At 36.9% G+C, this 25,847-nt stretch overlaps 4 protein-coding genes across 17 annotated transcripts; 2 read left to right on the top strand and 2 right to left on the bottom strand.

The window, feature by feature from the left end:
- Positions 1 to 784: 784 nt before the first annotated feature.
- On the bottom strand, positions 785 to 20,347 carry LOC132197068 (zinc finger protein 853-like). Of its 12 annotated transcripts, none has more exons than XM_059621352.1 (10): positions 20,121 to 20,347; positions 12,046 to 12,120; positions 10,550 to 10,672; positions 7,013 to 7,105; positions 6,852 to 6,926; positions 6,198 to 6,762; positions 5,258 to 6,032; positions 2,826 to 3,455; positions 2,070 to 2,527; positions 785 to 1,979 (listed from the first exon to the last, which is right to left on the bottom strand). In XM_059621352.1, exons 2-10 carry the CDS (start codon positions 12,074 to 12,076, stop codon positions 1,652 to 1,654), a joined length of 3,078 nt encoding a protein of 1,025 aa, XP_059477335.1. In that variant the 5' UTR covers positions 12,077 to 12,120; positions 20,121 to 20,347; the 3' UTR covers positions 785 to 1,651. The 12 variants fall into 12 exon arrangements, with proteins under 12 accessions (XP_059477335.1, XP_059476509.1, XP_059484017.1 ...); XM_059620526.1 differs by having other exon boundaries at positions 12,046 to 12,117; XM_059628034.1 differs by having other exon boundaries at positions 2,826 to 3,452; positions 12,046 to 12,117.
- On the top strand, positions 8,415 to 10,489 carry LOC132204537 (transcription factor Adf-1-like). Of its 3 annotated transcripts, none has more exons than XM_059633913.1 (4): positions 8,415 to 8,831; positions 9,553 to 9,718; positions 9,816 to 10,038; positions 10,098 to 10,489. In XM_059633913.1, exons 1-4 carry the CDS (start codon positions 8,696 to 8,698, stop codon positions 10,311 to 10,313), a joined length of 741 nt encoding a protein of 246 aa, XP_059489896.1. In that variant the 5' UTR covers positions 8,415 to 8,695; the 3' UTR covers positions 10,314 to 10,489. The 3 variants fall into 3 exon arrangements, with proteins under 3 accessions (XP_059489896.1, XP_059489492.1, XP_059489813.1); XM_059633509.1 differs by having other exon boundaries at positions 9,783 to 10,038; XM_059633830.1 differs by having other exon boundaries at positions 8,420 to 8,831; positions 9,801 to 10,038.
- A 105-nt stretch (positions 20,348 to 20,452) lies between the features above and the next one.
- On the top strand, positions 20,453 to 23,348 carry LOC132203089 (conserved oligomeric Golgi complex subunit 2). The gene is made up of 12 exons (XM_059630987.1): positions 20,453 to 20,654; positions 20,710 to 20,931; positions 20,991 to 21,144; positions 21,203 to 21,291; positions 21,348 to 21,655; positions 21,707 to 21,827; positions 21,882 to 22,021; positions 22,074 to 22,238; positions 22,291 to 22,487; positions 22,547 to 22,676; positions 22,739 to 22,894; positions 22,962 to 23,348. Exons 1-12 carry the CDS (start codon positions 20,601 to 20,603, stop codon positions 23,239 to 23,241), a joined length of 2,016 nt encoding a protein of 671 aa, XP_059486970.1. The 5' UTR covers positions 20,453 to 20,600; the 3' UTR covers positions 23,242 to 23,348.
- Positions 23,315 to 25,607, bottom strand: LOC132203797 (uncharacterized). Its single transcript, XM_059632253.1, has 11 exons — positions 25,549 to 25,607; positions 25,216 to 25,489; positions 25,025 to 25,076; positions 24,845 to 24,969; positions 24,604 to 24,790; positions 24,529 to 24,551; positions 24,430 to 24,465; positions 24,225 to 24,360; positions 24,048 to 24,142; positions 23,973 to 23,994; positions 23,315 to 23,913 (listed from the first exon to the last, which is right to left on the bottom strand). The coding sequence occupies exons 2-11, from the start codon at positions 25,267 to 25,269 to the stop codon at positions 23,477 to 23,479; spliced, it is 1,167 nt and encodes a 388-aa protein (XP_059488236.1). The 5' UTR covers positions 25,270 to 25,489; positions 25,549 to 25,607; the 3' UTR covers positions 23,315 to 23,476.
- Between the last annotated feature and the right edge of the window lie 240 nt (positions 25,608 to 25,847).

The raw sequence follows: 25,847 nt of genomic DNA, 5'->3' as shown, positions 1-25,847 counted from the left end.
TATGATTAATCACTCAAGGTGATCGCATCACCTCTTATCGCTTTCAACAAAATTTCTATTGGACATCCTATTGAAGAGGCGCTCTCGCTTTGTCTCATTGTAATTGGCCATTGCACTTTACTCCAAATTTTTATGGGGCATATTATTTCCTAACCACATCCGCGAAAAAATCTAGTTTTATTTATTTACTTTAAATATTATATAAAAGTACAATAATTATTTAAATTAATATTGGCAGTAAAACCATTTCATCATGTGTGAATATTGAAAAATTTCCATAATTAAGTTTTTTAATTCCGTCATGGTTTTTAATTAAATTGTATGCAAGCGATCATTGATGATAATTTCCTCTCATTGGCTAATTTGATGTTGATTCTTAATAACCAAAAGCTCAATCAAGTCGCACCAGATGTGAATTTCATTTGTTGCAGGTGCCCACAGGTGTTGCTTAGCCAAGATAAAACGCTTCAGCGAGCACCTGTCACACACGCGCCACTTGGTTGTTCATTGGCAGTCAATCTCTTATCAGTCAAACTGGTCAAGATTGCGTTGATCTTGCTTGAGCTTGGACACCTGTGATTCCAAGATTTATGATAATAGGTGCGGAATGTTTGCCTGCAATTACTCATTCTTCCTATCGATTTGTTCTCGATAATTCAATACAAAAGTTGGAGTTAAAAAGTTGCCTCTATCGTCTTCAAAAGAAACTATTTTCTTCAGTCAAATTAATTAAAAACAAATGAAATTATCTCATGAAATTTTTTATTAAATTTAAATTATAATTTTTTTTTGTAACATTGTGTAAACCTCTGGATTTTGATATGAATAAAGGATTCTCATTCAATTGAATGTTTGTGTTTTATTGTAGAAATTTATGTTATATGCAGCACTTTGGAAGCATCACAAGTATAAAATAAATTGATAATAATTAGTATTTGAACAGCTTGATACAACTATTCCTATAATAATTGTACCTCCATCACTAAATCTGTTGCAAGTGAAACTCGACAAATTTTCTCAATATAATACTCTTTCATTACAAAGTTATTAATTGTAAGATAAATCACTTATGTTGTGAAAAATTCTATTTAAATCAATCAGTACGCTGTCTTTAGAAGAAGGCTCACCGCAGCTCCGTGCAAGTTTTACAGAGGGGCAATAACGGGACTGTGCAGGTCTGTCGTGAAACCAAATTTTCTCAGTTCTCAATTCACTTTTTCAAACTTTTAAATGTTATCATTTTTATATGACTTAATAATCTTCAATCAATGTTAAAGTTTGTTCCATTTGAGATAACATAAGAGAATTCATTAGTTAAATTTTAAAATTAAAAGAAATGAATCATTAATTTCAATTGAGTTCAATTACTATTATAATTGAATTTTTATCACACATCACAAGGTGCGAATAAAAATTTACATAGGTGCCATGTATTGCTCATGGTCAGACATCAGACACAATTTTGAGTGACGTTATTGTTCCCAGAAATATTGAAATTAAATAAACAAAGATGGTACAAGAAGTATTCAGTCAGCAAGAGAATAAACTGAAATGATGCAAACTGAAATTGCAGTTTACTTTTTAAACATATGCATCAGTCTGCACTGACATAAGGTCACAGAGTATAATTTGACAAAGTTGAGATTCGATTTTAACGAGGGGGGAGCATTCGCAGCGGTCCTAAGTTCAGGATGGACGAAGCACCAATAGCATTTAGGTTGTAGGTGTTGGTATTCCTGAGGGCCGCTTCGGCAGAGATGACGGGGATGCTGAACATGCCGGAGGCAGGATTTGCACCTGGCAGGGGAATGAAGTGTTTAATTCCAATGGAAGCGAGTTTGGCCACAACCGCAGGGTCTTGCATGTTGACCACAGGGATCGCCAGCTCGGCCGGACCAGGACTGGTGGATTTGTGCATCTGCTTCATATGCATCTGGAGAGAAGCTGCAGTTTGGAATTGAGCGTTGCAAAGGGAACATCTGTAAATTTAATATTAGATTAACAAAATTTTCTAGGGATTAATTGGAATTTTCATTAATTTATCTACTTGAAATAAAAAGTAAACAAACCTCTGAACACTTTTTTCAGCAGAGTTAGATGAATGAACCATTCCAATGTGGATGTTCAAGGCAGAGGGGGTCGAAAAAGTCTTGCTGCATAATTGACATGTGTGCACAGACGGTCTTCGAGCTTGAGTGGCAGACGCTGCAGTAGAAGGACCTGCTTGAGCAGCTTGGGTCCTCATTGACTCGGCAGTGAGGTCCACAGTCGGAGGCCTGGCAGGTCGTTCGACTGGAGACGCCTGGGCAGCAGGAACTGGCGGTGCTGCCATGTCAGTCGGTTTGGCACCCCCGTTTGCTTTGGGGGTGGGAGTGATGTAGATGGATGAGTTGTTCTTCAGGGCCTCAGGAATTTGGTCCATCATTCCATTTGAGTCAGGCTTCTCAGTAGTTGATTCAGTACTGCTCTTCTCACGAATAGCTGAGACCACTGTGATCCCTCGGTCCTTCAAAATATCAGCAACCACCTGAAGAAAAAAGAAATTGAAATTATTATTTATTAAAAATTGATCGGAAAGATTTCATTATGAGTTTTCTGGGTAATATTCTGAGTTTGTTGCAGGAAAGTTTAAAGGAATTTATTATGCAAAATGATCACTCCAAAATTTTTAATAAAATAATAATTTTTACTTCTTTGTAGCATTTAATAGTTAAAAGGTAGGATAAATTATGACAAAATCAGTGGGAAAGAAATTATTTCTGTGATTCTTTTAAATTAAAGATAATTTTCTTTTAACATTTTCAAATAACATAAAATTCCCTTACATCTGGCTGTGGTTTGTCCTTTGACTTTTCCATCGGCTGGATGGAAACTGAGATGTCCGTATTGCTCAGCAGACTAGAGGCTGCATTCATAGAAGTCTTGGTGGCCAACGAGGCCGCGCCCTGGACACTTGTAATTTGAGGCACGCCGTCTCCGCCTCTCTGGACAGCAATAATTTGGCAGTCGTCAGGCTGCTCGGAGGGAATGGCTAGGTCGGGCGTCTTCTTGGCAGGAGGAACGCCCTGCTGGACAGTTGCTGGAGCCGCCGGCCGCTTTGCCGGCATCAAGTGGGGCAACGGAGGCCTGGTCTGTGTGTTTGCCTGGTACGGGAAACGCGCCCGGGCTCGGACTGCAGGTTGACGGACGCCTCTCGGCTGCAAAACCATCCGCTGCTGCATGTTTTGCTGCATCATCCCGTGTGGCTGCATACGAATTTGATGTTGTTGCTGCAGTTGTTGCTGATGCTGCAGGTTTTGCAGTTGTTGCTGTTGAATCTGTTTTTGCTGCTGCTGGAGTTGTTGCTGCTGAATTTGCTGTTGGAAAATCTGCTGATTTTGCTGTTGAAGTTGTTGTTGCTGTTGCAGGTGTTGCTGCTGTTGTTGCTGGATAACAAACTGCTGCTGGGCTTGCTGCTAAAACAAAAGAAGCAAAATTGAAATTTAATAACTTTACAATTTAAATAAACTTTAAACAATAACATTCCAATTTAATCATGTTACAAATTTTGGTTTATTTTTCTATTTTCCTAGTGCAATAAAAAACTGCAGTGTGGGTTGTAAAGAAAGCTTTGTTTTAGTCAATGTCATAATTTCTGGTTAATATCTGACAATTAATTCAAACCAAAAAAGAAATTCCGAGTAAAATCACTTACATGAAATATCGCATTAACTCTAAGCTAAACATTACTTAAAGTTATTGACTAATTTTGTTTTAAATTTAACAGACTGGTTTTTTTTTGTAAATCACTCGCTGAAAAAAATAAACAATTTACCTCCTCCTTCACCTCACTATGGCTACCAATTATTTTTCCCCTATTAATGGGGATCACCAGCAGCCCTTTCTTTTTAAGTGCAATCAGACGAATTCTCGATGATTTCTTTCTCATTTTTTCCAGTGTTCCAGCCATTGTGGACTAAAATTTCAAGCGAAAAACTGAACATAAGAATTTGGCGTGCAAGATTACAAGGTCTGCTTTTTTATTCGATGTTAGAGAGCGACGTGGGTCAGATGAACGATGAACTCTGATCCAAAAACTATAAACATTCTCACGGAAATCGCCAACGCACGTTTTGCTCCAGCGCCAATGCCGCACTGCCAAACTGTGACAGAAGCGACACTTTGGACTTCTGCGGCGACTAATTCAGTATTGTGGTGCGATTTTTCTCTCCTGTTTCGTCAGATTCCATGACAGCACAAGCATGTGTTGTGTTTTTATGAAATTCTAAAATGCTGGGAGTAATCCAATCCTCCCTCCCTCTACAGCCAAAAGAGATGGAGAATAATGGGAACTACGGCTTTGGCAGCGGCTGCTTTGCTTTTTGTTGGAAAGTCGAAAGTCCAACCATAACCAAGAATAATTAAGACTTGCTCTACATACTCAGTTATCTCATATCTGAAGCAAGCATCTGTTGATGGCGGGGTTCACATTACTATCTTTCATATTAGTTATATTAGCAAAAATAAAATTGAGCTAAAAAAACTAATATCAATGAAAGTGAGAAAATTAGGACAAAATAAATAATCTTCTATATATTATTCTATTAAAAAACCAATTTATATAATTGATCTAATTTATCATTTTGCTGCATACCAAAGAATCATTTGAAAATAAAATTGAACAGCATAGGCAGGTTTGTAAAATACCTTTTATACTTTTGCATTCATGAAAATCCTGACACATCAAGACACGTTGGCTGTTAGGAATCGTCAAATTTCAACACGAACACGCACAGACCAACGCCAAAGTTATCACTGGACTGTGTTGTGCCACTCCACCAAAAGCTAAAACTTCCGGTCCGGCGGCATTTTACACCATGATATCTCTACTTGATAAGCGCACCTATAGAATTCCCCCATTTTTCCTCTAATTTTAAATAATATGAGAATTAAATATTAGATAAGAACTTAATATGAACATGTCAAAATGCCTGCCGATGATAATTATTCTGAACAATTCTGAATTCTCAAGTAGAAATTTTTTATAATTCTGATCTAAAAATAGTAGATCAATAAATTAATATTTTCTGAAAATAGTGTCCTACAATTTAATTTTTCCATTCTGAAGAAATAATAAACAATAACACAAAAACAACTAAATAAATAAATTAAATATACGCTTAATTTTTTTCCAATTTTTGAATGGATATGGTAGATATGTGAATAAAAATTAAAAATATAAATTTGTCAATTTGAAAATATTATTAATTTATATTACCTGTTGCTGATATTGTTGATTTTGTTGCTGTTGAATCATTTGCCCGTTCCACTGCTGCTGCTGGCCATTGTGCTGCATGTGTTGCTGATAACTGGGAGGGTTGGCCGTTGGGGGCTGCACATTTCTGTGGATGGTGTTGCAGTGCAAGTTTAACTCCACCCTGCTCTTGAAAACCTTGAGGCAGAGGGAGCAGCGGTAGTGTCCGTGGAGGGTTTTGTGTCCGTCCAGCTCCTCCGCACTCTTGGCCTGGTACTGACAAACACTGCAACTGTAAGTCTGAAACTGCTGGGGCTGCATCACCACCGGCACAAAATTGTTCCGCATGGCCGCCATCTGCTGCAGGGGCATTTGGGCAGGCTGCTGCTGGTTTTGCACCAAAGTGGTCAGCATCTGTGTGGCTTGCATCGGAGGCGCCAGGACCAAGTGTTGGGTCACAGGCACTTGGTTGACGATCTGTTGTTGTGGAAGCTGCTGTTGCATAATGGGTTGCTGGATCACCGAAGTTGGTTGAGCTGCCGGAGCAGGTGGGGACGCAACAGAGGGGGTTGTAGAGTTCGGGGGCGTCAGGATCGAGGACAGTCTCTCGACGGACACAAACTCCGGCTCCTGGGCAGTGCCCTGCGTGGGAATTGAAGCGTCTTTTTCACACAAAATGTTTCGGAGAACAGATTCGCTCATAAGAGATGCAGCACTACGAACTGAAATTTGGGGGTGGTGCACTGTTGTCTGGTGCGCTGGGGAGGACGCTCCTGTTGACGCAGGAGAACTGTCGTATCTGGAATAAAAGAATAAAATTAAATAACAATACGACTTCCTCATAAATCTAAATTTAATAACATAAAAAAATTTATTTTTGAAAAAAATGTGAAATTACCCAACTTCTTGTTTTGAGCAAAAAACTTTAATTTAAAGAATTATTGTTTTTATTTCTTTAATTTACCTTAAGGTAAAGCTGCCAGGGCTACTAGCCCCTAGTGAGACTGCAGGTGAAGGTTGCGTTCTACTATTGTTGACCACGTCCGACACCTGATGCAGTCCTTCCATTGCCTTGTCCAACTTCTGCAGCCCCGACACTGCAGCCTCCTCGGACGCACGCCGCTCCAGCTCAAACCGTTCTTCCGCAGCTTTGGCTTTGCGGCAGTTTGTGAGCCGGAGGGTGAGTTTGATTGGCTCGCGGATAGGGGTGGTGCTCTTTTTGGCGACAACCTTGCTGGCCACCTGTTCGACAATTTCGTATTCCGGGCCGACAAGTCTTTCCAGTCGCACAAAACAGCTTCGCAGGTGGTGTTGCAGGTGATGGTTTTGGAATTCCGTCCACGAGTCAAACTTTTCAATCTTACAGGTCTTGCACCGTTTCGTAACCCAGTGCACGTCCTTGATGTGCTGGCTGAGCTGACCAATCGTAACGAAAACCTGGCAGCAAGTGTTGCATTTAACCTCCAAAACCTCTTCCTTAACCTTGACCGGCTCAATTAACTCTTCCGCAGGATGAGAATTTTCAGCATCTAAACAAAACAAAGCAAAAGATTTAATTACACAAATTTTTTTAATTAATCAAAAATTATAAAATTTCATAAACATTATGTATACGAACCTAGAATGGTATGCACTTGGGGCCTAAGCTTTCTAAGCTGTTTTATAGCCGACCGAGTCTTTCGACCAGATTCGTCTGTACAATGAAAAAAGCAAAAGTAAGAACCATGCACTAAGAACCAAAAGCAATTGGTGGTGTTAAAAGCAAAATGGGAAGTATACCTGAATTGCGCTGCTTCAAAGGCAACTTTCTGATTCTAGCCAGACCAATAGCAGCGAAAAATCGCGTTTCCTTTGCTGGATATCTGACAAGAACTATAACAAATAGAAAGACGTTCAAGAGGAATCCCACATTAAATTGTGATAAATTAATGCATAACTATATAGGTTTGTGTGAGCGGACAAGGACCGTAACAAAAACCACCCAAATTCACCATGCATTTAGCTGAGAGAGTCAGATACCAGAAAGGTTAAACATATAAAAAAGTTAAGTAATCAATTTAAACAATTTTGCGCTGCTTGCAACAATTTGGCCACAAAAATATTGAATCTTTAAATAAATTTTGATTTAGAAAAGTTCCAAAAAGAAAGGGCAATCATAATGTCAAAGTCAAAGGTCCCTTAAGTTTATCAAAATCATTTCCTGCCAAGTCAACAATTATCGGTCTTAAGTGGGCAGTGTCTGGCCTTAGTGACCTTGATAAGCGATCGCAAAAACGTGTTATGTAAGTATACCACTGTTCCAGAATGTTAAGAATTTTTTTAATTTTTTAGAAAAAATTATTGTCTCACACTGATGTTGCAAAATATAAAAATGGATTTTAAGTAAAAATTCTTGTAAATTATTTGTTTGTATTTTCTCTCACAAAACGCTAAAACTATTCAATCGCCCTATTAACAAATCAAAAAGGATAAGCCCGGTGCAATATATTATTATTATAATTATTATGCATTGAGTATGGAGATATTTCAATGCAATCTTCTTACGCAATCCATCCTTTTGTGTCATTTAGTCACAATTTTTTTCATGCGTTTATCACCTTAAAGTAAAAAATTAAAATATTTTTAGGGCATTTTTAGGTTCATATTATTCTTTTAAAGATTGCTTGCGTGATTTTAGAAAAAGAAAATAAAAAAATTTAAGAATTTGCAAAAAAAAGAAGTGAATGACGGGAGAATTTTTTAAAAATGGGATTTTTAATAATTTACATCGTAATTTTGACGTGCACTTATTTCAGATTTCAGATTTATTTCCAACAATGAAGTTTTCTAGGAAACACCTTTTTCCATCTCTTATTTTTATTTTCAGATTTACCACGTCAAACACTATTCTTAATATTATAGCTGCTGTTTAATAATTTAATTTAAAAGCCTTTTAATTAGTTTCTTTCTACGACATAAAAATCCAGATAAAATTGAATGTTTTCTTTTTTTTCGTGAAATTTAAAATCATCGCTTATGTTTTCATATCGAGGAAGAAAAACGACGCTTGAGCCTAACATAAGTGAACACATAAGGCGAGCGCGGAGAGAGGAAAAAATAAAAATTCCCATCCGCGCCGTGGCCCGCAACGAAGCAAGCACGTCGGCTCGTTTTTTTCCTTCAGCGAGCTATAGCGAGGGAGCGAACGAACGAACGAGGCAGCGAAAGAGCGACGTTGCGGCGCGGCTGCGGCGGGCGCCGGGTTCGTGAGCGCCGTGCCGACACGCGATCGAGGCGCGTTTACGCCCATAGCTTGCGACGATGCCAGAATCGCGGCGCGGGCGCACCGTTTGCCACGGCGCTCACGGCCGCGTCGTGCAATGCACGAGCTGGCAATAGCAGCCGGCGGAGCCTCCACCGCCTGCTGCGCCGCGACGCCTCCTCAGTATCGAGCGTAGCGCGGCGCTGGACGGACGTAGAAAAATGTCGAGCGACATCAAGCTCATCAACCTGGTCAAGGAGTTCCCCGACCTCTACGACACCCGCAGACCCAACTACAAGGACACCGTCCTCAAAGAGACCATTTGGACCGAAATTGCCAACAACCTCAGCACCCCTGGTGCGTCAAAGTCCGAGCCAAACCGAATCATTTTTTAAATTTACCAATTTGATTTTTTTTTTTTTTAATTTTCGCAGTCATTAGGGTTTTCCGTTAATCGTTTTGCATTTTTCTTTTGTAAGCCCAAGATCGATAATTTAGAGCGCGGTGCTAGCGGTGTGCACAGATCCACGTGCTTTTTGCAGTAATAGTCTTCTTCGTTGCCTCTCCCGCATCAAAACAAACGGAGCGCGTTTATTTTATGTTGTGTGATGCGTGAATGTCATACTCGCAATATTTCAACTGCGCGCGCGCCGCCAGTTCATTGGAAATAGCATTGCACGTACAGCACTAATGTCGCTTCCTCGGCGTTGAATTTCATGACGCAGTCATTTTCAAGCGGAAGGCTCGCGTTTTTTTATCACGAATAATTCAAATTTTTATCAAATGTTTCGGGGATATTTTGCTAGATCTGCAAATTTTTAAAAGAGATTTCAAAATTTAATTAAAAAATAAATTGAACTTGTTTACTAAATATTAAATTTTTTTAATAAAAAAAGTAAAATTTTTAAACCTTTATGAATATTTTTATTTTATATAATTATTTAATTTTTTTGTAATGCGTTGATTTAAGAAAAATTGCAAAATTTATTCTTTTATCTCAGCTTTCAACAGAGAATTTAAAGACCCTCTCTAATTCATCTCACTTTACACACTTTAATTAATCATTTTCCATTTGCAGTTCAAGATGTGAAAACCCGCTGGAGATCACTGAGAGACAGATTCACCCGTGAGAAAAAAGCAGCCATCCTCTCCAACAGCCCTGACTACACCGGCAAACCCTTCAAACCATGGCCTTTAGTGGAGCACATGAACTTCCTCTGGAGCTTCATCAGCCACAGAGAGGGGTAAATATCAAATCTACGCCAGACCTTGCATTTGAACTAATTACAAATATATTCAAACCAACAGACAAAATGCTATTAATAGGCATGGCAATTTCAGGTCCCGAAAGGTGCCCTCGACCGAGTACAGTAATATCAAAAACGAGTCCAAAGGCGACTCTCAGGACGACAACGAGGACTCGATGATGTACGAGTGGGTGGTGGAGGATGACAACATTGGGGAGGACCACTCGCGCCTTGTCGAGACGACTCTTGAAGAGCCGAGTCCGAGCGCCGAACAAAGCACTTCGACCCGCAGCAGCATGAACAACATAGCCAAACTGGTGAGCATATGGTGGGAAATGAGTGACCCTGAGTGACCCCAATTTTTTTTGTCCAACAGCAGCGCATGCTGAAGTACGACGGCAGCAGTGACGACCAGCAGCCGTCCGAGAAGCGACGGCGCCCCGAGACCGCCGAGGACGAGGACATGCTTTTCTGCAAGAGCATCGTGCACACCCTGCACAGACTGAACCCCAAGCAGAAGGCCTACGCCAAGCTGCAAATTCTCAAAGTGCTGTACGAGGCCGAGTTCGGCGGCGACGACGACAAACAATAGGAATCAAAGACTTTGTTAGAAGAAAATTTAATATTCCCTGCGTATTTGTGGCAAAATTGTTGCAAAATTTTTAGCAGCGCAGTCATTTGCCATTCCAGTGAAACCAAATATTGTTAATAAAATTGCGTAAACAATAAAGCTTTAAAAGAGATTACGTACACTGACATTTGCGGCTCTTGTATAATTCCTAGCTTCAAAATGCATATTTGAGAATTTTTGTGAAATGAAAAAATTACCTTTGCTGTCTGGTGCGGCGTTTTCGGTGGGCTCTTGTTTTGCTGGGGTCTCTACGCTCTGAGCCTCTGCTGACTCTGTCGCGTTCACCGACGGAGCCAACGACGTTGCCTCGTTCAAATCTCCTGAAGCAGAATGAAATAAGATTTTCAATTTTCGTCGTTTAAAGGGCGGATATTCTATTTTTCTAGCCTAATCAAGTTGAAAGGTAATGATGACTTCTGAATTCCTTATGACGAAATGAATGTAATTTGAATTTTATGAATTGATTTACAAACTATTACATTAATCGCGACCATTATTTTCAACATATGCACCTGGACGTCGAAGGTCAATAGAAATTATCAGGTGCTGGTACGTTTTTTTACAGCAGGAAACAGGAATTCCTATAATCAACACCACGACAAAAAGCGGCAATTTTTTAATTTGCTGCTCCGGAAATTTAGAATTTGTTTCCATGATTTCTCTAATATTTGTTTGGCTTCAAAAAACTTTTTGCAATTTTCCAGATTAAAAAAGTTTTGAAATGTATTAATTTAATCAACCTGATTCAGAACGGGTACCATCACAATGTCTTAAAGAAAATGTCCTAATTTGAGGTTAAAGACAATGTCCTAAAGATAATGTCCTAAAAGTTATAGTCGCACATTATCCTAAAAATTTTGTCCTAATTGAATTTCAAGAAAATGTCCTAAATTTTGGAAAAGTGGTTGATTGATTATAAAAATTTAGTTTTTCGACAGGGACTAACATGAACTTCATTCTTTATCAAATAAATTCACTTCAGCAGAAATATTTTCTTAGCACGAATCAGAGTCAGGGTAAGCTTGGGATTCAGCAGTGGTAGTTTTGCAGGTGCGCTCAAGATATTTAATGATGCTATTCTCTGTCACTTTTCTAACGATAATCAATCAAATAATTCAAAATATAAGAGTTTGAAATGATCTTTAGAACATTGTGAGGCACGCCTTCGCAGAACTTAATAAATTAAAATTTAATTATACAATCAATAAAGACACTTTGCAACTATAATTATCAAAAAATAAAAATATTTCATAACAAAAAATGTATTAATTCCAAGCCAGTAAATTTTTATTTGCAACTTTGCTCTTTGCAAAAGTGCAGCGTCTCTTATTTGCGTAATTAAGTATTTTGTTGTATTCCAGTTTTATTTCAGGTTTGCTCTTACAAAAATTAAGAGGTTTGAAATTTTACAACATAAGTTATTGCTTAATGATAAAAAAAAATATTTCCAAATAACCATGCATTATAATGTAAAATTTAATACTTTTTTTTCGCAATCAACTAATTAGATTTAGGCTCAAATATATATAATAATGAGCCCTTAGCCCGCTCCGTTTCAAAGTTCCCACGCTAAATAAATTTATTTGTAAAGGATCAATTAAAAGTGATACTAAGAATTTCAAAATTCGCATTTCTTCATTGGGGATTAAATTATGAAATTCTAAGCTAAATAGCATAATATTTTGTCACTCACCAGTGGAATTTTCATTGAAGGGCTCCGCCATTCTGTTAAAAAGGAGTTCATACTTGATGTGTCATCAGGATCCTGCTAACAAATGCAAACTCATTTTAGACAAAATTGATTGCAATCGTCACTTTAAAAAAACTATGGTAACAAATCATTTCACAGCAGAGACGGCAAACATTTTAGCAAAAAAAGTCATACCCTAGCTACTAAGGAAGAATAAATAGTGGGGGGAAATTTGTTTTTTGTTGCCGTGCTAGCACCTGGCTTTCCACCGCATTTTGAAAGAGGATTACAACATACAATTTCTTGATATGTATAATGGCATAACAGGAAATAAACTTTACTGATATGAGGGCTCGCATGATAACTTAAACTGCAGTCACATGAACCTTGCATGCGGAGAGATAATTTTTAATTTTATGCGTTAAGTAATGCAGGTAGCATAGAAGGTGGCCAGTCCAATAGCTAAGAAAAAAATATCATGTGTGTAAAAGCTTGTGGTAGTGGTTGGTTGAATACATATGTATATTTAGCGCTTCAGTGGTTTTGGATTGATTTTTTTAACCATTATTTTTTATTAGAACAATCACATTTTTTGCATTTAATTTTTGAAAAACAATTTGTTTGACAGAAAGAAACTACAAAACGGCACCACCACTAGAAATAATTACACTGAAACCCGAGACTAAAAACAACACATCCGTCGCAGTAAAGTAAAGGCTAATTTTGAGAGATCAATGATAGGGAATTTTAAAGGCAATAAGTAAACTTTATTGAACATTTAAACAGCAAAGTTAGAGAAAGAAACGTCAAATTAAAATTTGGCTTTTGAAACAAGCAAAAGAGAAGACCTTATTTTTTGAGGCTCTGTTCAAACGTAGAAAAAAATCTTGCGTCATTTCCTCTCAAGGCGAGTTTTAAAAAATCGTTATTCAGGTGGACCTCTGGATATATCCATAAAAAACGCCGTACTACTCACGATAGTAAAGAGAATTAAGAGAAACCTCTAAACTGTACATATAAATGCTAACTAAACGAAACCCATGTATGTACCTACAAAGGCTTCAACCAAGCTAGCTAAAATTGTGCAACGTTGCTAGATTAGGTCGAATTGATCTGCCAACAATTTTGTTTCAAGAATAAACAATACTTCAGTCTCAACTTGTTCTGATGTAATCAGACTACATTTTTGAAATTAAATAAAATTGAGAATATGAGATGAGACCAAAGCTCTCTTCTGTTAAATGTGGAATGTGGAATAATGTAGTTTGTGGTTTAATCACTACAGAAAGCGTGGAAAATTCTGAGAATAAGACTAGATATCTTTTAAACATGGAAAATATTGTTAATTGTAAAAATTTCCGACACTGGAGGCGTAAAATTTAAGTATTACCTACTCAAAAGCTCTAAGCAATCTGTAGACAGCTTTCACCACGACCACGTGGCAGTGTGTTAGACAAATATACAAAGACAACTACTGCGAACTAAATAAACTGCCACGTCCTAAAAATTGCGTCGTATCGTTAGGACGACTAGTGGAAGGTTGAAGCGGACGTCAACTACGTAGATCGTGAAACCAGATAAAATTAGCAAAGGCCTTGGAAATCCCCACCCCTTCCGTTAGTCGGCATCCGGGCGAGGGCATCGGCCAACCAATCAAAATCGTTTCCACGCGCCTAGCAACACAAACAGCGCTCCTAACGAAGCGACGAGGTTATAGCGATCGTTTAGGTGTGGTTGAATGTTTTACCCCGCAGCTGTACTTTAGCCGACAGTTTACTTGCTCAGCCAGGCGGTGTTGACTCACCGTGAGCGGGGAATAAATTTTTTTCATTCCAAGCCTTCCCCCTCCCGCTGGCGCCGAGACTGAAATTAATGTCCATAGCAACTGCGCTCCCCTCCAAATTCCGGCAACGGAGAAAAAAGAAAGAGAGAGCGAGCGCGGCCCGGTCGATCCACTACCGCTAGCTCTCCCCACGTTCCCCCCGTCGGCAGCCGACGAACTTTGCTGCCTCGTTTCCCTCGAGTGAATTGGACTTGCTCAGCACGACTTGGTTTTGTCGAGTCGGGAGAAACTCGAATTCGTGCATTGAGAATTTTAATGACTTCGTGTTATGAGAAACGAATGTTTTATCCTTACTTTCAAAATTATACACCAGTTATAATAAAAATTGTTGAAATTACTTTCATACAACATGTTAGTTCTGCACAAATATGCAGCTAGGTTATTAAGCTTATTTCGTAGGAATTATTTAAGCTTATCAATACATCAAGAGATCTAGCCGGTTGAAACCGCAGCACTTAATCTATCTATGATCTAGGAAAAGACTTTGCTAATTACTAATAACAATAATAATTATCCTCAAAATGCGCAACACTTAGATAAAGCTAACCTAAAAGAGGAAAATGATCAAGTGTAGTGATATGGTCCGTACGATAAGATAACCGAAATAATGCGATTTTAAACACTGAATTAATTATATATCAAAGTATCAATCTAATTATAGCACTTTGCTTTTATTATGATTATGATGTAATTTTACAATTGATTGTTTTGACTTGTTAAGGGAAAATACAGGAATTGAATTATGGTTATTTTCTATACACAATCTACTAATAACTTAAATGCTATGACATTTCAGTTTCGCGGAGGGGAGAGGCGAAAAATGTTAAATGTTGATTAAAGGTATCGCGTAGGGCTTATAATTTGTTTGCACAAGCGCGCAGTACACTCCACAAACACACATAATAAATATATACGTTTGAATTGAATTTTCCTCTCCTCGGAACCTCAGCTCGAACCCAAGCCAAGCAAGGCGCCCCTGGCGTGTTAACTGGCACGGTTGCCATAGCAACCTGTTTGGCACGAACGACTGGGCCGCCAGTCCCATTGGCCGCGACTCCTATTTTAGATGCCACATTTCAAAGCATGCCTCCCTACTCCCTGCCCGCATTCAGCCACGGGCCGCAGCTGCCGACTCGAGCCAAGGCCCTTTCAAACCAGCGGGATTCTCATTATCTACGAAGCGGCAAGCGGCGCATTATAATTTTCTCCATTCCCCTCCTGCCACTGCCACACAATAACAATACTGAAAGGTCTCGCGGTGAAGCCTGCCAACGCTCGCTCTCCTATCTCCTATATATCCTACACCACTACTTTCTTCTGCTGTCAAGTTTTATATTCCAAGTTCTTTTACCGTGGAATTATTACGCGACCTTTCTCGAATAATGTAGCGTTATCAAAAGATAACAGGACTACGGTTATGAATTTCAACTGCCACGTACAGATGATGTATAAGGAGCGTAAAATAGAATGCTTATTCAAATTAGTTTTCATTAAGTAAGCTTTGCTAAATTAGCCTTTTGTTAACTCTACGTTCTTTGATAGTTTTGCGGTCAGCGGATGTTGTAACAAATAAGAAAGTTAAATATTATTATACTTCTTGATATTAAGAAATCTTGAGGATTCCTAAGTTAAAGCAAACAAGTCATTATTGAAGTTAGCACAGTTTAAATTTTTCAAGATTACCATTTAAGTTAATCACAACCATTTATGATTCAGATTATTGAAATTGACTTTGATAAATTAAATACGTTTCTGACAGTTTCTGATTATCAATAACCTACCATTTGCGTAGTTTTATACAGATTAAAATATTCAAATCACAAGCACTTGATTATTTAAAGATAAGAAAAATAGCCATTCCTCTTATTGCTAGGCGATTGTGACAACATGTACCTAGCAAAAATATGTATTAATTGCAAACTAATGTTAACAGTAGACCTTGCCTGAATTACACAATGTACAAGATAGTGCAAAGAGGTTTCTCAAATATTACTGAAAAACTATTTTTAGTGAAGTTGAAGTATACACACAAGGGTGACTGGAATGAATTTAATACTGTAGGCGTAGCCCTGCCAGATGGTTCAAGGTCTCTGATCATTTTTTTAGATTTGAGATGCAGACACGTCTTATAAACGGGCTGAGGCGTTGCGCACAAACATAAATTGACATTCAGAAAATTTTCAGAACATATTATTCAATTATGATGACCGATATTAAAGATTTTCTATAATATGTCTACGTTCATTTACAATGGAATCAGAATTATTATCCAAATACTTTCCTAAGCTAATCAGAGTCGCATGTTAATATTTGAAAAAGGGAATGAGAATTTGTTATATCTCATATGAAGGAAAGCCAAATTTATTTGGTAGCAAAAGTGAGAATATAAATTTAGTTTAAAAAGCAAATAAAACTCATTTTCCATAACCTTCAAAAATGGATTTGTAACTTTATTGCTAATACAATTGGGGTGCCTCACAATGTCCTAAAGACAATGTCCTAACAGAAAATGTCCTAACGGAAAATATCCTAAAGAAAATGTCCTACAGAAAATATCCCAAAGAAAATGCCCTAAAAGTGAGAATTGAAAATGTCCTAACAGAAAATATCCTAACGCCTGAAAATTATGACAAGTCATGTGTCATGTGCAAAAAAAATTTAATTTATCCTTTCAAGTAATTTTGTGTTAAAATTTATCCTGATTCAAAATATTATTTTACGTTTCATATATAGTCTTTATCAGAAAATATATAATAATTACATATATATTATAGACTTTTGAACTAATTTTAGTAATTTTAGGCTTTTGTAATGACTGTAATATTTTTTTTTTAAATATTTTTTTCTTCGCTTTTTCTACAGGTAGTTGAGAAATATAACTATTAATCTTTCTTCCATACAATAGTTTCAAAGAATTTCGTAAAAATCTTCAGGAAAATGTATTTTTGTTTCCTATGAAAAAGTTTACTTAGAAATATCATTCGAATTTTTTTCAAGACAAAAAATTTGAAAAATTCTAATTGAAAATATTCGTTAAATTTATTTTCAATATACGTTATAGTAATAATATTATTTTTAAAAATTATTTGTATTTGTGGAATATAATATGATTGTTTCAAACTTATATACACTTTAATATTTTGAATTATATGATCAACTTTCGTTAGAAATGTGACAGAGAAGCTCGACAATTAGCATCATATTCTTTCTGCATAAGTGAATTCATTTGATAAGGAATGAAGTTCATGTTAGTCCCTGTTGAAAAAACTAAACTTTTATAATATATCAACCAATTTTCCGAAATTTAGGACATTTTCTTTAAATTCAATTAGGACAAAATCTTTAGGACAATGTGCGATCATAGCTTTTAGGACATTATCTTTAGGATATTTTCTTTAGGACATTCTCTGTTAGGACATTGTCTTTAACCTCAATTTAGGACATTTTCTTTAGGACATTATGATGGTACCCATACAATTACTTTAATGTTGTTTCAACTGAACTGTTACATTAGTTAATGCTCTTTACTCCTCTCCAAATTTCGCAAACATGGCAATGCTACAAGCTACAACTTTTACTGTTTAACTTAACAAGATTAGCACACTATTGAGACTTCAAAAGTTTCCAACTGCGTCATACTTCACCATTCAGGAACTTTATTCATGAGAGTGCTATATGTATATTTTTTTAGTGCTTTTGGTTCGGTAGAGGGGTGGATGGGTAGTTTCTAACTTTGTTGATCAATAAAGCGCTCCGTCGATGCCAACCCCAACTCCCTCCCTCTCCCACCCTCAAAAAGTTTCCCGGCAGCCATTACTGAACTCGCTTGTTCAAGCATCCCCTCCGAACGTGTGGACAAAAATTTTGTAGCGACTGTACTTCACCGTTGTGAAAAGAGAGCGAGGACGAGTGTGTAAATGTGAAACTCGCGACGTGAAAGTTGAGCGCGCTGACATACAAAAAAATAATATAAGATTCATTCGTTTGGCCTGTATTCTAATCACTGAATGAAGCGTCCAGTGATTTCATTATTATGCTTTCAATACCTTTAAAGACTGAAATTAATAAAACAAAATTCTTGTAAATAAATTAAGGAGAGCTCATTTAGGTCTGCTAACTCTGCTAGATACGAATACAATTTCCCCCACCAAACTCCTTACTAATTTGTCAACAGCACGACCGCGATAACAGGCTAACTGATAAGATACAGAGAAGAGAGTGATATTGCTCAAATTATGGAAACTTCTAAAGATTAACAAGGGCAATTCAAATTTTAAGGGATTCAAATTGCAGTATTTGGTTTAATGTTTAAGAGTTTAAATCTTTTTTGGTATTTTTTAAATATAGAAATGGCAGGTTTTTCAAGCAATAAAATAGAATAGTTACCGAAAAATTTAAAATTTTCCTACAAGGATTTATTTGACAGAGAAAAATAAATGACAACATTGTGTAGATTTGAATTTGTATGGCTCAAAAAGACAAGCAGAAAAAACAATTTATAAGCAGCATTTTGTTGATTATGCATCTGGAAAAATTTTTTCACAGAACTGAAAAGTACATTTTCAATACAATCATAAAATAAAAATATTTACAAAAAGAAATAAAAGATTCGGTAACTTGATTCAAAAGCTATGCATAAGAAAATAATCGTTAAGTTTATCAATTTGTTAATTTTCTTTTTGCAGCTTAATATTTATACTGAAATTTATATTGCAATCGCAGTAAAATTTGCTATTGATGTTTAAATTAATCAGCAGAAATTTCCAAACAAAGCATTTTCAAGGAGCAAATTTGTTTGAAACGCTCCCTATGATAAATCAATTCATGCAATCGTTAAAAATGCTGGTTATGGTTAGCAATCATTGAGGTTTACGTTTTTTTTCAGTTTTTTAGCCTTCCAGTGGTTGTGTTTTTATGTAACTTTGTCTGAGTTATGTTTATTTTGTTAAGTGAACAACTTCTTATGTTTATTTTGCTACCAAATTTAGACTTTCGATAATGCAAAAGTTTAATTCTCTTGGGAAATAATGAAGAAATTGATAGTTATATTTCCACCTGGAAGCTTAATTTAAAAAATTATTCCACTTATGTTAGCTTAATGTAAATTTGAAGATCAAATTACCCACTCAAAATAAAAAATTTTCAACTTTAATTGAGATGATATGACGTTGATTCAATAAAAAATCATTTCTTCACATAGTTGTTAGTGTGCGCGTGATTTTTCCTAATTAGTGTAGAGTATTATGTCTTTGTTTGTGTTGTAAAGTTTAAAGCAGTTACAGGGCTTAATTTTTAAGGGGTTATTACGTGGTTTTACTGAAACTATGCTATAAAACTTGGCTTTAAAGGATGGATTGAGTTTTTCATTTATTTGTGACACAAACAGAATAAATTTTGAATCATTTAAGAATTATTTTCTCAATTAAAAGTCAAAATTTTGGTTTGTATTCCATTCTTTAAAGCCAAGTTTTTCTTTGCACAGTTTCAGTAAAAGCGCGTAAAAACCTCCTTAAAAATATTTTTGATCAATGTTAATTAGGTGGATTTTGAGTTAAAGATTATTTTGGAGAAATTTGATGCTTATGAATATGTAATATTTATTTTTTAAACTTCACTTCAGTAACTTCAGTTATCGAAATTTATCCTAAATTTGTATAATCTTATCTGGATTATCTACGAAAAATCATCTAAATTAAATAAATCAGGTTCATTTTTTTAGCAGAAGAACCCTGTAAAAAGAGCTGGAGATTTTATTATTTCATTTTATTATTATCATTTATTTTTAATTTGTTTCACCAATAAAAATATTTTCACCTGTACATGAAAATGACTTGAGTAAAATGAACAGTTATCCAAATTTCTTTTTATGAAATCCACAAATTTTTTGCATAAAACCAGTCAAAGAATCCATTTTAATTCAATTGCTTTCAATAGATACATACAAGTTACAATTTTAAATTTCTATTATAGTTTGCTTTGATTTGCTATTAAAATGCAAAATAAAAATAAAAAACAATCAGTTATGTATTATGGTTAATTTTTTTTTTTATAATTTTCATTCAAGTTTTAAATAAAATTGTTTTAAACAATATAATTATTGTGTGCATAATATGTTACATGAAATTGAAATAGTCTGATTTTTTGCTTGAATTTTAATGCTATAAAACGCATCAGTGCGCAGGAAAAGGAGGCAACTTGCCGAATATCCTCAAGATCAAGAAAACAGGTTGTTTACCTCAATAACAAGCGATGTCCATGCTCGTCTGCAGGCCGAAGAGGACCGCGGCCGTTTCTCAACGACGCACGGATAAAGGGCTGGAACTGTGAGGTTTCGGGACTCCTATTCGCCGGCTGCTTTAAGAGAACGGGGCACTCGGGACAGTTGAGAATCGTTGTGTTCCCGGCGTTCTCGGGCTCGACGCGTGCTGATCAAAACACATGCAGCATCTCTGCTGGCGCGAGCAGTGCACGGTCGGAATAAGGCTAGGACTAAAATCTTAAGCGGCCATCAAGTAGTTCCCGAAACGGCCACCGCCAACAATCGTGGCAGCTCCGTTCACAAAAGACGAAAAGGGTCGTGGCCGCCGTGTTTATATTTTTCTGACAACTGTGGCAACTGTGCCGCATCAGCAATTTGAATATTTCTTGAAATGCACTGATTTATGCAGTTTTTGATCAATTTGAAACTAAATATTTTCTGCTATATTCCTGCATCATGGCCTTTCCTGACAACCAAGAACTGTGCTTCGACAAAGCTGATTTTGAAAAGGTTTGCTAAAAATTTTAAGGCACCCCAGTTAATTTATTGTATGTATAATTGCCAGGATGACTTCACTGTGGATAACTTTTTGGACAGCAGAGGCACGAATTTTGAAATTCTCCGCGATGATTTGGGCCAATACCTGAAAGATCTTCGCTCAGCCATGATCGAGCTGATCAACCAGGATTACTCTGACTTTGTCAACCTCTCGAGCAACTTAATTGGGTTGGACAAGTCGATTTTGAAGCTAAGGATTCCTCTGTGTCAGTTCAAGGAAGAGATTTTGGTATTCATTTTTAACACTCCTCCTTGTTAGTTGTTAAAAAAACAAACAAATTTTCACAGCAAGTAAAGTGCAGTCTAGACGAAGGCATTGACGAACTGACGCAGCAACTGGACACCAGGGAGGAACTGATGAAATCAAAAGAGTCCCTGAAGAATTTGAGGACTTTGCTGGACTTGATGGATAAGATGGAATTACTTCTCAGAAAATCTGATGGTTTTTTTTATACATTTTAAATTTTTTTTATTTAATTTCAATATTTTTCCTTTCACAGCCAACAATTTGGTTAGAATTTCTGACCAGCTGGCCCAGTCTGAAGTTTGCAAAAATAACTGCAGCATTCTTAGTAAGGAGCTCTTGCAGGTAAAAAAATTGAATCAAAATTTTTATATTTATTCGAGAAAATTTTCTTTTCACAGAGACACAAACACCTTGAGATGGAAATCTACAAGCTTTTTGATGATTTTCTTTTAAAGTTGCTCATCAGTGACAAATTGGGAGTTGACAAGGACCACAGAATAGCAACTCGAGATTGCCTGAAAATTTATGCAAGTCTTGGCCAATATCGTCATGTGGAAGAACTCGTCAGAAATCAAATCCTGGTGCCTGTTTTGAGGCCCGTTCTTACCGAGCAGTCGGCTCGGTCTGCTTCTGATTTATTCAACAAGCTATTGATAATTTTGAGCGAGAGAAGTTCAGCATTGAACCTTTTGATTGGGCTGACTAGGTAATTTAATATCAGCTTGAAATTGAATAATCTGAAACTGATTTTTTACAGCGAGTTTAAAGAGATCAGAAAATTTGATTTCTTGATGAACACTTTCTGGCCAGAAGTTTGCAGCGGACTGCTCGGGTTGAATAACTTATTTTCACCTGGACACCCAAATGAATTTTACCTGGTATGCTGTGGTGAGAATCAAGAAACTGTTAATATTTGAGGGTTTTTTTTCCAGAAATTTACAGAGTCCCAGAAATTTCTAGTCAAAATAGAATCACAGCTTCTCACAAAAAAGAGGGTCGAAGAGTTTCGAGCTAGAGAGGACTATACCAAGTTTAACAAAAAATGGAACCTTATTGTGTATTATCAAATCAGGTAAAAAGAAAGTAATTGAGGAAAAGTTTTATCACATTATTTTCCGGGCCAGATTTCAAGAGATTGCTGGTGCCTTGGAGAAAGCTCTTGTGGACAGCAAACAATTCAACAATTCCGAAACTGGTGCTCCGTTTGAGCTTAACCCAATCAACGTTGCTTGGAATTGCATCAATCAGTGCTTTTCGCCTGGTGTTTACTTATCGCAACTCTTGCACAAGTATTTTTTAATTTATTTTGGTAGTTGAAAACAAATTATGATTTATGGTTAGGTTCTGGAAACTCGCCTTACAACTTCTTTCAAGAATTGGTGGATGGGCTGAAGACACCATTGAAAAAAATAACAAAATCGAGTTTTTGTCCATCCTCCATGCTGATTTGCAGCTTTTGTCAAGCAAAACAAGTGATATTCCTAAAATTGTTGACGCAATCCATCCTTTGACGTCAAAGTTGACATCCGCATTAGAAAGTATGATTGATTGTTACTTTAACTTTTAAGCGCACTGGCACACAATTTCTTTTCTCTAGAAAACTTGGTAGAATGCAGACAAACAATCAGCTCTGTTTTGAGGAAAATCGTTTCCAAGATAATTGACTCAAGCAGCGTGAATGAGGAAATTACAAAGTCGGTAACAGACATTCCAAGAATTTATAGAAGGTAATTTTGATTTGAATTACTTATCACCGTAAATCATAATTAAATTTTTTTGTATTGTACAGAACCAATCGAGGCGTCCCTTCCTCAGCAGGAGTGTACATGGATAAATTTTTACGAAATGTAAATGAAACAAACAGCTCTGCTGTCTTCAAGTCAAAATTTAGTGAACAGGAGAAAAAGACGATTGTCCTGCAAATGGTCAAGAACATTGCCAACGTGTAAGTATAAAACATAAAATGTTCTCTTTGTAAACAATAAACTAATTTTGCAAGAACTTTTATTTAGGTATGTGGTCGCAGTTAAAGAATTATTAACGTCGGTTCAGAAGACCGAAGACTCGTTAAGAAAACTGAAGCAAATCAGAGACAAGTCTTCGACCTCAGGCCAATCCTCAGTGTCTGTGGGGCAGAGTGTTTCAGACGATGACAAAATCAGACTGCAGATACAGCAGGACGTGAAACATTTTGTGAAGGAAGTTACGAAGCTCGGCATCAAGGAAGGAGAAGTGGCTGAACTTGAAGAATTGCACGTTGTGGTTGAGAAATCCCTGATCATCTCAAAGTAAGAACCACTTTTCTTATAATTTTGTTATAAATCTATTCGAGTCTATAGTGAATTAAAAAAAATCAGCGTTTTTTATAAAATAAAAATAATAGTTTATTATTAACCTGTTATTCTTATCACAACAGTTTGCACTAAATTTGATTAAAACAGAGGAATTATAAAGAATTAAAAATTTGAGCAATTTCAGACACTTCTACAATCATTATATAATATATTTAAAGTGCTTGTCAAACATTTTATTCCTCCTCTGCTGGGGGCTCTTCGGCCGGAGGTTCCTCTGCTGGCGGTTCCTCTGGAGGTGGAGCCTCGTCTTCTGAAGCTGCCTGGGGCTCTTCGGCAGGGGGCTCCTCTGCAGGCATCTCTGGTTCGGCTGCTGGCTCCGGTTGTGCTTCTTCACCTCCTCCTTCCGCTGCTGGTTCTTCAGGCTGAGATGGTGGATCTTCCATTGGAGGCGGGTCCATGCCACTTTCGCCCTGCGGCATTTGATCGTTCGGCATTTGACCGGGCTGAGGCATTTGACCTTGTGGCGTGTCGATTCCGTTCATGCCACCACCGCTTGGCATATTATTCATCTTGGATCCTGGGTACGGACCACCTTGACTGATAGCCTGCCAGACTTCTTTTTGATTGCATGCTTCTAAGTCGGCTTTGGCTTTCTTCTGGCAACCAGGAGCTATGAATAATTTTTTATATTTTTTCATTTGGACAGGATTATTTTATTTCAATATTTACCAGGGTGAAGATCAGGGCAATTCTGAGAAAAATGATTTTTTTTTTAAATAGTCAAAGTCAAATTAGGCTTCTCACCAAAGTAAACTTTTTGCGCAAGCAAAACATGTAAGTGAATGGCGTGGTGCTGCACATTTGGCCCTTGGAATTTTTCATCTGCGGCACTGGCAAGTCTAAAAAAAAAATAAGTGGAATAAGAATCAAATATATTTTGATAATACTTAATGTTATTAATTTTAATAATTTTTTGCTTACTGTCACTTTCTGCAACGCATTCTCTGACCGCGGTCTTGATCGTGCTGTCCCAATTTGAATTGTAAATTTTGGACTTCAGTTTGGACGAAAAAGCCATTTCAAATGCGGTTTCCATTGGCCGACCATTGTCGTCAATCTACGTTACAGATGATACATCGCTATTAACAAAAAAAAAAAAAAATCGGCGCATCAAAATTTTTTTTACCAGTTTAATATCCTTTAGAACACATTCCACAAAGCACTGAGGAAAATTTAATCAATTACAAAAATAAAATTCCTTTAAAAAGAAATAATCAATTTTTACCACTTGGTCACCAAGCACATGTTCTAATTTTGCAAAATAAAATAAACGCAAACTTGTGCAATTTTTAAAACTTACCAGACATAGTGGCGAAGTCGTCTCTGGGTATTTTAAATTTGCCTGATTCGTAGTTTGTAACTATGTGTGCCCTGGCAGTGTGGAACAGCCCTTCCATTTCCTTGCCGTTTATGCCATGCTTTTTTAGACACCTCCCTTGAGCATTCCTCGACGCTATCAATGGCATAAAGCAGCAGCTTTGTGCTACCTGAAAATTAAAATAAAGTTGTGGTATTGTTAACTAAGCACATTTCAGAAGTACTTCAAGGGACTTTGTCATGCAGGTTTTTTCAATCCTCGGCTTTGACAATTTTGCTTGCTTTGGCGAGATGGATTTTGATGCTCCTTTTGTAATTCTTGGCTCTCTCCTCCATCGCGAATGAATCTCTTAAGTTTTCGTAATATTTTTGATCATGTAAATTCAAAATATTAAAACTACAACCTTCTTCGGTTGCGTTTCCCTTAAGATTTATAACGCCGGCTGAAGTGAATTCCTTGGAATGTAAAGATTTTTATTAGAAAATGACATGAAAATTTTAAATTCAATTACAATAAATATTTTGAAAGCACGTAATTAATTATAAAAAAATTATATATGAAGAGCTTTATCCTGAAAAATATTCAGTTACTCACCACGAAAATTGCAAGGGCAAGGACCGCCAGAAGAGCGACTTTGAGCGCTTCCATTCTGAAAGTGAGCAATCGAGGTGCTGCCCGCCGCACCAACTCACTCGGACCCGTCACGAATTGCCAGCGCTGCAAGGCCACCGAGCCTACCTATTTGCTGGCAACGGAAGTGCGGAAAAGCAGGCAGCGTTGAAAATGCAAAATTTCCAGCAGATTGATTTTCCTTGTCGGGAACTTTCTAACCGTTTTCACCGATGATGCTGAAAAACTAAATGTTTCTCTTGTGTTCAGTTAAAAAAAAAATTAAGAACCCAAAAATTTAACACAAATTTAAATAACCTAATCTGATGACAGATCACATCTGACACATCCAACTCGCATCTGATCTGCGTTTGAACAAAATTTTTGTCGACATATAATTGTGATCGTGGACTAGATATTTTTCACGCTCCAGTAAAATTTAACCTCATTTCAGTTCAAAGACTCTACCAAAAGCATGTTCGAGAGACCAAACCGCCAATCAGCTGAATCTACGTCAATTCGAAAGGACGTCAGTAACCTGATTTTATCTCTGACTAACACAAATGACGTTTTTTAATACAATGGCCACGTTAGGCCTGTCTGCGTCGTCAACTATA

This window comes from Neocloeon triangulifer, unplaced genomic scaffold, assembly GCF_031216515.1.
Source record: "Neocloeon triangulifer isolate White Clay Creek 2 clone unplaced genomic scaffold, ASM3121651v1 ptg000001l, whole genome shotgun sequence".
Taxonomy (NCBI): domain Eukaryota; kingdom Metazoa; phylum Arthropoda; class Insecta; order Ephemeroptera; family Baetidae; genus Neocloeon; species Neocloeon triangulifer.
Note: the sequence above shows the minus strand (reverse complement) of the source record. Positions and strands in the feature narration are given on the sequence as shown.